General features: G+C 40.2%; 2 protein-coding genes across 2 annotated transcripts; one reads left to right on the forward strand and one right to left on the reverse strand.

Moving 5' to 3' along the window:
* Positions 1–269: 269 nt before the first annotated feature.
* On the forward strand, positions 270–2,499 carry pane1 (proliferation associated nuclear element). Its single transcript, XM_052137994.1, has 6 exons — positions 270–441; positions 521–600; positions 1,058–1,156; positions 1,299–1,378; positions 1,496–1,587; positions 1,677–2,499. Exons 1-6 carry the CDS (start codon positions 385–387, stop codon positions 1,821–1,823), a joined length of 555 nt encoding a protein of 184 aa, XP_051993954.1. The 5' UTR covers positions 270–384; the 3' UTR covers positions 1,824–2,499.
* A 4,972-nt stretch (positions 2,500–7,471) lies between these two features.
* mb (myoglobin) lies at positions 7,472–10,599 on the reverse strand. Its single transcript, XM_052137583.1, has 4 exons — positions 10,457–10,599; positions 9,169–9,254; positions 8,760–8,979; positions 7,472–8,266 (listed from the first exon to the last, which is right to left on the reverse strand). The coding sequence occupies exons 2-4, from the start codon at positions 9,249–9,251 to the stop codon at positions 8,126–8,128; spliced, it is 444 nt and encodes a 147-aa protein (XP_051993543.1). The 5' UTR covers positions 9,252–9,254; positions 10,457–10,599; the 3' UTR covers positions 7,472–8,125.
* Between the last annotated feature and the right edge of the window lie 249 nt (positions 10,600–10,848).

Here is a 10,848-nt window from a genome sequence, read left to right on the forward strand (position 1 = left end):
TTGCTTTTATGCACCCGCCATATTGTGAGTTCCAATTTCTCCCATTAAACACAAGTGTTTTTTATCAGGCTAAACAGTCTTTGGTATTACATTGCCATAGCGATATAAAATATTATTTTGGGTGTTTTTTATAAAGTTTGATAGTCTGTTCCTTACAAAATAATTGTTTATAAAGAATTCCGAGCCCTGTAATTATTTGTGTGTATTCCTGAACGTGCGCGGGCTGTGTCGGCGCGGTGACGTCATGCGCGTGCACTTTGAAAAGACGCGCGAGGAAGAAGCGAAGCGACGTGTGAATCCGGAGCTGTTGCTGCTGTGTCTGCACACCAATGAATACATAAATAACTATAAACGTGTGGTGTACACAAACTTATACAGATCTCCATGGCGTTATTGACACCGTACAGTAAAGTGCCTGAGCTGAACACCGCCACTCTTCTTGTGAGTAACGCGCGCATAGCTGATGCTAGTCATGTCAGACTACACAAGATTGTGTTTTTAAAATTCTCTTTTTTCGTAGTTGGTTGAAAATGAAGAGCAGCTGCAGTCCAAACTGGCCAACGCCATAGTGCAATATGAGAAAGAGTTCAACGTCAATGTGTAAGTAGAGCACTGAAGAGCTATCATAGAAAGATATTCTCTGTTATTGAGAATCTACGGTGGCCGAGGAGTGCACAACAGAATTAGCAAAGCGAAAAAATAAGAAGCTGATAACAACTAAATTAAGCTACAACACAAATGAAATATTGCCTATTTACATTGTACTGCGGCTTCATTTTTATTGTGTTGTGGTGTAATTGAGTTATTTTTGCAGCTTAATTGTGTTGTGCCTTAATATTAGTTATAGGGCGGGGTTTTGGAAAGAGGGGGTGTGTCTGATTCTATGGATCAGTCTTGTGGAATTTCCAGAATGGCTAAAATGGCTTACAGCACATGTATATATTTAAAAAATCATGTCAAACATTTATTGTAAAAAAAACACGTCTCATCATTGAGGTTATGGCTTGATATTATATGACTGTTATCATGTGTAATCAATATTTCTGATGATTGTCAGACGACTATCCAGAAAACTTCCTCTGCCCGTAGAGAACAAAGGAACCCGACCGCGGATTGACTTAATTGTGTTTATAGTCAATCTCCAATCGGAGCGCAGGTACAAAAGTTGTTTAATTTGTGTTTTGGGACAAATCATATTTGTGATACGACTTGATTTGGTCATGGGGGACTCTTTCAAATCTATGATTCAATGACTCATTGTCAGTTGTCAAACTCTAATTGTACATCTCTGTTTGTAGTGTCCAGTCCGTGGAGAGCTCTCTGAATCACCTGCACTCTGACTGTTTCCTGGGGAAGGTGTGTTTCCTGGTAACCGATGGTAAGTTACTTCTGTTAAAATGCTAGATGTTTTCTTTAGGGTTTGGTTTACGGTTAGTCCTGTATTCTTTATAATTCCCTTGATATAGAAACAATAGATATCTGTGTGTGTTTGCAGCTCGATGTGGTTCTCACACTCATGAGCGATTGGTCAGCATCAGAAAACTGGCTGCTGTACATCAGTGTCCTGTTCTCTGTGCTGAACACAAGGTAAAAGACACACACACACATCCCACTTTATTATGAAATGGTGTCCGCTGATTGAAATGAACATTTGTCTCTCTCTGTTACACACACAGACAGCAGATGGCGTGAATGCCGCAGCTGTGCGTCTCCTCAGCATTTTGAAGGTGTCTGCGGGTATGTCACCCATAGCAACCACCGCCCTTTATCTGTCCACTCTGACCCGCTGCTCCGTGACCTCTGATGACCTTGATGAGGAGTGACTTTCAACTGCAAGACGTAGATGAATTAGTTTTGCATAAAGGACTCTGTTAGGACTGTAACTCAGTTTGATACTTTGAACATCAAAAATTCTCACAAGCTCGAAATTTACGCATTGCATAATATTTTTAAAATTGGTGTCCATTAATTTTGCATTGGGGCATTGTGTGTGTAGTGTGTGTGTGTGTGTGTGTGTGTGTGTGTGTGTGTGTGTGTTCTCCAAAACAGCAGGGGGAGCCATTGGGTAGGCAATGTATTGCTCTTAACACCACTATTAAATCCTAATTAATACATTTTTATATGTTTTGATTTATTTTTAAAGCTGAATTTGTTGTTTAGATGTATTTTTAAGTGGAAGTCTAGTCTGTGCAGTATTGAGTTTGAGTACACATGTTAAAATGCTTTTATTTTATATTTGTATTCAGGTTTAGGCTAACACAATTCCCAAAAGTGTCATGAAGGCCACGACAGAGTCCAGATATTTTAAAATGTATGACTTGTATAATATAAACCGACTGTAACAAGAGGTTGTTTAGTGAAGTCGTTAATCACTTTCTAATCATCATTATTAACTATTAATTTTTAATTGGATTTTCAGATTGCATTTCCCAATATAAGACCATATGGGGCTGTAAAATTAGTGCCCCATTACACTGTGTGCATTCAACAGGAACCAGCGAGGCAAAGGATCCTAATTTAACTTGATGTTAGTTTAAAGTTTATGTGGCAAATATCCTCAAAAGCTCTGACTTTATATTAACATACGCTGTTAATACACAGCACCAACACGCATCTCAGAATAACATTCAGAGATGATAACCTTCTCAGCACAATTGTACAGAGTGGTTATCAAAACCACCTGGAGCTGAACACGCTCAAAACGGTGGAGATGATAGTTGACTTTATGAGGAACACCCCAACATTGTCCCCCCTCACCATTCTCAACAGCACTGTGGCAGCAGTGGAGTCATTCAGGTTCCTGGGCACTACCATCTCACAGGACCTGAAGTGGGAGACCCACATCGACTCCATTTTGAAAAAGGCCCAGCAGAGGTTGTACTTCCTTCGCCAGTTGAGGAAGTTCAACCTGCCACCAGTGCTGCTGAAACAGTTCTACTCAGCAGTCATTGAGTCTGTCCTCTGCACTTCAATAACTGTCTGGTTTGGTGCAGCTACGAAATCAGACATCAGAAGACTACAAAGGACAGTTCGGACTGCTGAGAGGATTATTGGTTGCCCCCTGCCCCCCCCTTCAAGAGCTGTACACTTCCAGAGAGAGGGAAAGTGCTGGAATATCCCTCTGGACCCCACTCGCCCATGCCCACTGGTTTTGTCTGTGCTTCTGTCACCAAGACAAATAAAGCTCATTCTGATTACAATAGCTAATTACTTTGTAATATGATTACACCCAACACTGGTTGTGAGCCATTTTAACTTGCATGTTATAAATGCATAATAATACACTTGTCCATACTCATACTAAAATAGACTATTACTGTGAGATTAAGAAGTGGGATTATGTTATTTTACTATGATTTGGGTTTAAATCCATGAATGTAGTGGATTCACTTCCTTGTGTTGTCACTTTCCTGCAGGTGTGCCAACTTACCTACTTCTAGTTACCTAGTTAAGTCCTCCGAAAAAACACTTTTTGCTTATTCACAGCCGTTATCATGTAAATAAAGACCATTAAACCACACCAAACTTTATATACAGGTTTTGAATCTGATGTAGATGCAAGTGTATAGCAAAGATGTACAGTGGGAGAAATATCTTTATTAAGACTGTTTGAATCTCAATCATCTCGAATACATATTTTATGTGGTGCACTTTATTAACCTTGTCCTCAAATGCACTCTGCTCCCCCCAACCCAATCTTCTCCTCTTTTGTGTTTCCATGACAACCTCACCTGTCGCAGGCCAATCCTATCTGTCACCTGAATCTTGCATAATGGCCGTTCTTTGCAAAGAGATGACAAGAAGCCTTTCTAGTGTCCTACCCGTGGTACTGTATCTCTCTCTCTCTCTCTCTCTCAACCTTTCCGTTCGGTCCCTCCTGACTGACCTCATTCACGTACCGGGTCCAAATCCAGATATCCTCTTGCAACACAAACCATTTAAATGACTCTTTCACTCTTTTATACTTATTAAGTCATTTAAAATAGACCGAAATGGCAGTTTAGCTCATTCTCAAAGCCTTTGTGTAATATTGGTCCATTATCTGCTCTGTTGGCTTTCATTAGAGTCGCTCACAATCCCAAATACAGAGCACCCGTGTCTCTAGAGACCTGCCTTTGTCCCACTTCACATTCTGTTACTGAATAATGCAGATGCTGTGTGTTTGTGTGTGTTTGGCAGAGCGGGACAGGAGTGGATGTCTTGCATGTACTACTTGACTTTTAGACCCGTTATACTTTATTTGGGCCAGGCAAAAATGAATGATCAGAACAAACTCCCAACAATACACATTAAACTTTAGCACCTGCTCTTACTTTTCCAAGTTTACCTGGTGGATTACTATAATATTATAATTTGATGGGCTTTATTTTAAGATGTTTGTGTATTTGAGTTTCGTGTCAGTGTTGTGTGGATACAGACTCTCTAGAGAGTCTCTGATTTCTGCTCTACCCCTTCCTCTCACACAGATAACACAGGACAACTCTGAGCTTCCCTGGAAATCACACACACACACACACACACAGGAGAATAGTGCTCCCTCACACACACATTTACACAGGAGATGCTCAAAAGATCTTAGAAACCAGATGCTCTCTTTCAGCGCTGCGGAACAATACTCGTACTGAGGACGAGAAACGCAGCAGACCACCGTTAGCAGACTGCTGTGATCCTCAGATTAAAAACCTCAGACTGAATCTACAGCTACATTAAAAAACTGCGTTTTCGTATCAAAACACTCTCCGTCCACACTAAGGTTTTCCAAAAGTTGCTCGTCCACACTGAAACGTATGAAAATGCTTATATCGTGTCACTGCGCATGCGTAAAATTCCCGCTACATGTACGGTCTGAAACGCAATTGTCCTCGTGTTCCGTCACCGGACACCAACTCCGAGTAAACTTCCCTTCACCTTTGAAGGAACGCAATGTGAAGGTTGTACAATCCATCCATCCATCCATCTTCAACCGCTTATCCGAAGTCGGGTCGCGGGGCAGCTGCTCCAGCAGGGGGCACCAAACCTCCCTATCCCGAGCCACATTAACCAGCTCTGACTGGGGGACCCCGAGGCGTTCCCAGGCCAGTGTGGAGATGTAATCTCTCCACCTAATCCTGGGTCTTCCCCGAGGCCTCCTCCCAGCTGGACGTGCCTGAAACACCTCCCTAGGGAGGCACCCAGGGGGCATCCTTACCAGATGCCCAAACCACATCAACTGACTGAGGTTGTACAAAGTGATATTTATTTTTTAACAACACTATCAAAGTGAGTACCGGGCACAACATCGCCGCTATAACACAGACCGCCATCTTGCTTCTTTTGGTTGGATAGATCACATGACTAAAAATGCATCATCGTTTTCCAAAGTGTCCGTTACTGCGTTTTCTAATTTATCCACTTTGGAGCGTGTTTTCAAAAAGCTCCGTTTTCTCAGTCAAAAACACCGTCTCAGTGTGGACCTCCATGGTCATTTTTACAGTCATTTTAGCATTTGTTGACATAACATCATGGCAACAAAGTTGTAAAATTGGCTATAAATTTACACAAAAAAAGATATCAAGTGATTTTTTCACACTAAAAGCATGTTAACACTATTATAATATAAATATTGTTTATGTTTTGTGGCAATACTTTTGAAACAGTGAGTATTTTAGCAAACGCGTCATTTTGTCATTTTCCCTTGTTGACTTGCGTGCTCTTTAAGACTCGCAGCGCTAATCAGTTGAGCTAGCCCATGTTTTGGAAGTGCGTAAATGTAGTTGGTTGACTAATGTAAACGATAAAAGTATCGTCTTATATGCACTATATTTAAATTAGATGTCAAAAGATAGAATAGTGTGAGGAACAGGGTGAAAAGTATGTGTTCATGAAGAATGTGAATAAAAGTCATTATTGTTGTATGATACGTACAATTAGCCACATGCAAATATAGAAACGAGATTCAATGAGACCAAGTTGGATTTTTCTGGAAGAATTGAGCTTGCATAGCTGTGGAGAATGTTTTGGGCCTGACACTTTTTGGAACACAAATCAAGCTAGTGTACGTTTACGTTCAAGTACAGTATTTGTATTAAGGTTTGGGGCCTTCAACTTTGTAGCAAGTATACACTGAAAATTTTGTCTCGCATGCAACCAAAGGACCAAATCAATCAGATGCACTTCGTATCACTTTTCACACAGCTGTACGCATCTAATATCTGAAGGAGCGAGATGCACGTGGAGGTCTGGGACATGAAGTCAGGTCTCTAAACGCTCTGTCCTTGGCTACGTGTCACCAAATGCAACTACAGCGAGGCCGAGTGAGGTTGAGTCTGGGTGGAAAGGGAAAAGAGAGAGTTCAGTGGCATCAGACTGAATAGGGTGTGACAGCGACTGTTGTCACGTCTAGTTTGGCAACTGGTGGGAAAACTTCACAGTAGCTCGTTAAACATCAGTTGGACGAATATAAAGATAAATCGTTGCTCGGTAAACAGAGTTTAGCACATATTCAGCCATTCTTTCTAAACACCTCTGTGGTTTCAGTCACGTCCACAAACAGCCGATAAGACTCTCGGAATGAGATTTAGGAGGAATGAAGTATTGGACTGGGAAAGACTTTATGTTTAAGTATGCACGGCGGCGGATTAGCTCGGCTAATTAGTATGATGATGTAACAGTTTGGTATTCTACAGATTAGGAGTTCTTAGAAAGACCAGTAACATAAAATAAATAGAGGTCTGGATTTAGCAGAAGTACACAACAATGCTTAGGGATCACCACAGGGGCGGAGCCAGGAGTTTTTCAGAGGGTAGCTGGGCAGGGGCAGCGATCAGTCTGTGGGGGTACAGAATTTTTTGGGCAGCATTTTTGTAACATGGTGGGGGGTGTTGGTTGTTGGTGTAGAAAGCAGAGGCACGTGGATACAGTGACACCTGGGATGGAGAAGTGCAGCGACCTTGGTGCGCACATGTTAATTCTCCTGTGTGTTGCTTTTGTACAGAGACAGTTCCTCCTCTAAAAACCCAAACTGTGCCCGAGACAAAAAATGACCAAAATGGCAATTGTGAGTGGGGTAGCCAATGGGCTTAGGCCGGGGTAACCAGGCTTTGGTCGTTGGTGGCTAAGGTCACCCCTGTCCACCCCCTAGCTCCGCCACTGGGTCACTGAAGGCCAGCGTAAATAAATAAATCTCATTCCAGACAGATTGTGTGCAAGTCAGGCCGAATGACTTTATTAGCCATGTGATTGTAGACTAGATTACCATAAACCTACCAAAGTAGGTCACACGCCCACATGACCTGGAAACGGTATTGTGAGGTTTGCTTAATAAAACACTATTAATGCTGGCACTTTTCATGCACCAATGCTCTACAGAAACCAACTGACTTATCATATGACAGCTAGAGTTGTTTTAAAGAATAGTGAAAAGCAAAGGTGAGTAAGTCCTTGGGTTTCACTGCACGAATGGCAAATAAAGACAAACTGCAATGTATTTTGTTTTCCAGCAGGTATATGCAATGTTTATTAAAAGCGTTGCTTCAAAAAAGTAAATCACCTGAATATTATGATTTAAAATCGTAAAATGCCTGCTAGCAACAGTGAATGCTCACTAGTAACAATTGAATGCATGTCCAAAGGCGCATCGAAACAAGAATTACGATTAGCAGTCATTAAGAACGTTAAAAGGTTCATTGAAAAGAAAATGAAAGGTTATTTCAATGGATAATCACCATTAGTGCAATTTAAATAAGGTCCTCCTGAGACCCTAACACACAGTCGCCATTATGACATCACCAGGCAGCATTATGACATCACCAGACAGCATTATGACATCATCAGGCTCACTCACTGTTTAAACAAACATCAGATGACATTCCAAACCTGACTTGATTCAAAACCACAAACATGCACATTTAAAAAAAAGGCAGAAACAACCTTATTTCGGTTTTATACATGATACATGATTATATGTTTTCTGTGGACAATTTACACAGGCAATTTTAATGTTTAATGTTATTAGCTTGCATTTATAAGCACAATCATTTCTATGTGCGAATGGCGATAACACAACAAGCGCTTTTCCTATGATATACTCCCATTGTGTCATGATCTACATCCTGCTGAGTTTGGGATTGTCGGGGTTTGGTGTCATTTATCCAGCAAATCCGATTTCTTTGTAGTATCCGTCGATATCGCAGACGACGACATCCATCACGCTCCTCAGAGCGGCCTGACCGGCACCGTCAAGACCCGCCTTCTCCGCCATCAACTTCACGATGACTTCAGTGATCAGCTGTCGAAATGAGACAAAGAGGAAGATTTTTCCAATGGAATTATTATTCAGTCGCAAGAATGAAAGTGAGTCTTAATCTTCAAGATGGAATCGGGCATCCACACTTGTTCCAAACCCTAGTGAGCTGCAGCATTTTACAGCCAGAATCATAATTTATGCAAGTATATGTGCGTGTAACGGGAGTCAGCTGGTACGTGATAGCTGTGCAATATGTGTAACCCTCACTCCCCTGGCCTCAAGAGGCGCACTAGCGACTGACGCTGAACGGTGCCTGTGTGCATCATGTGAGTAGTGCTACTTCAATGCACGGAGGTGTTGCCTATATAGGGCGCTCCAAATCTGTCATTTATGAGATTCCAGTGTTGGGATGCTGCCTTAGAGAGCATCTGGCTATGTAATCAGCTCACTCGGTTTTGGAACAGGGCCCAAGAATGAAGGACAGCATGTCAGTGAAAATATGAACGGATTGGGCGGCGGTTTCCTGTTGCGTTACCCTGAAGTTGTTGAGGCCGATCTTGTGTATGTTGGCGTGGGTGTTGGCCAGCGGTTTGAGGATCCCAGCGTGATCACCTCCGGCCTTCAGCAGCTCACCTAGCTTCTTCAGCACCGTCGCGCCATGGGCTGCTACCGCTGGATGTCCCACCAAATCACCCTGTGCGATGCCCTCAAACTTCGGGAACAGTTTTAGAGTTTCCGGGTGCTCGTTAAACAAACTGGAGAGTGAAATATAGAGTGGGAATATTAGCGAAACCTGACCAGGGTTCTTACAAAGCCTCAAAATCCCCTCATACAAGTACAACTAAGAATCTTCTAAACTTAAACGGAGAGTTCACCTGAATATTTCAATAATAAATTCCCTTAATTGTTTTATGATTAATATTTAAATTGAAGCCAGTACTGACCGGTTCAGGACTTCTCCTCCGTAGCCGGTGTAGTCGGCTTCCACTGGGCCCCAACATTTCAGAACCAGGTCATGATCGGCCATCGTCTACACGTGAGAACAACAGGACAAACCAGCGAATGTGTGCGTTCACTTTCGTTATTTCTAGGCTACGAGGTTTTGAAATTAAGCACACGGGAGTATCTGAATAATCATTGTGAGTGTATTTGGGTCTTTGTAGCAAGTTTGTGCTCATCTGATCTCTACAGAACACTCATTAGTTTAACACTTGCCAGTTTGTACCTCAATAGTAATTATGTGTCAATACTTTGTGTTTCTTCGTTCTTGTATATAAATGATGATAATATTATAATTTGATTTAGGGCTGTTTGTGTTTAAATGGTCAAACATCTGCGACTGACACTAAACACAAGATCATTTATTAGATTCTGCTACAAAATATAATTGTACTTTTAAATTTGTATTTATTAGTTTTTTGGCTGGTTTACTCGTTTCAAGCAAATTAATCTTCAACATAATACTTTTTTTTTTTTTTTAACCTTAGTCAAACAAATTTTGCTACAACATAAAATCGCACTTTCAATTTTTTTTTTTTTTTGCTTGTTTACTCTTTTTCAAACAGATTTATTTACTAAATATAATTATATATATATATATATATATATATATATATATATATATATTATTTTTTGTAGCTTATTTTGCTTTTGTCAAACAAAGAAACTGCTGCAAAATATCATATTACCTTTCATTTTTTATTTATCTTTTTATTTGTATTTTTTGGCTGGTTAAACCTTTTTCAAGCAAATTAATATAAAACATTATTTTACTTTAAAAAAAATATTATTTTGATTTTCAACAGAGAATCTGATGCGAAATGTCAAATTACCTTTAAATAATACTTTTACTTTTAAACTACAGATTCATCTACAAAATGTAATTTAATTTGAACTTTTTCACTAGTTTTCCGTTTTATTTTAATTTTTATTTCAAATTGTTTTTAATTTTTTTTGTCTGGTTTACCCTTTTTTAGTTTTACCTTTGTCAAACAAATTCTGCTAAGTATGACAAATTTGATACTTTTAACCTTATTTTACTAGTTTTTACTTTCTCAAACAAGTTTTACTTCAAAATAACAAATGATACTCAATCACTTTGACAATTGCATTGATAATTTTAAAACAACTTTTTTAATATGAAAAAATAACATAATTCTAGTTCAGTCAGTTGCTCATGTTTTGCATTTTAACTTTGCACAAATCATTTCTAAGCCCAGCCAAACTCCTTACCGATATCAGCGTCCCGTCTGAAGAGCGTGTGACTGTTTGTGGGTTTGGAAATCTCCCCGAATATCCTCACATCACTAATTCTTCAAATTCACATTTTATATGGCCACTTTGTGACATCCCTTTCCCTCACCCGTCAATCACAGTGTCCCACTCCTGAACTTGAAAGGTTAACCCCGCCTCTTAATTTCCCCTATCAGAAAACAGTCACACACACACACACACACACACACACAGCAGCAGCAGCATGTGGAGCAGTCTGTGATAAGCATCCCTGTATTATTACACAAGCCCCAAAAACAGTTGCCTGACTGCACAACACACAGGAACTATAATGCAGAGCAAATCTCTATTCTTTATAAAAACTATAGAAAAGTAATTTTATGATCAAAACA

The sequence above is a fragment of the Xyrauchen texanus genome, chromosome 11 (genome assembly GCF_025860055.1).
Source record: "Xyrauchen texanus isolate HMW12.3.18 chromosome 11, RBS_HiC_50CHRs, whole genome shotgun sequence".
NCBI classification, from domain to species: domain Eukaryota; kingdom Metazoa; phylum Chordata; class Actinopteri; order Cypriniformes; family Catostomidae; genus Xyrauchen; species Xyrauchen texanus.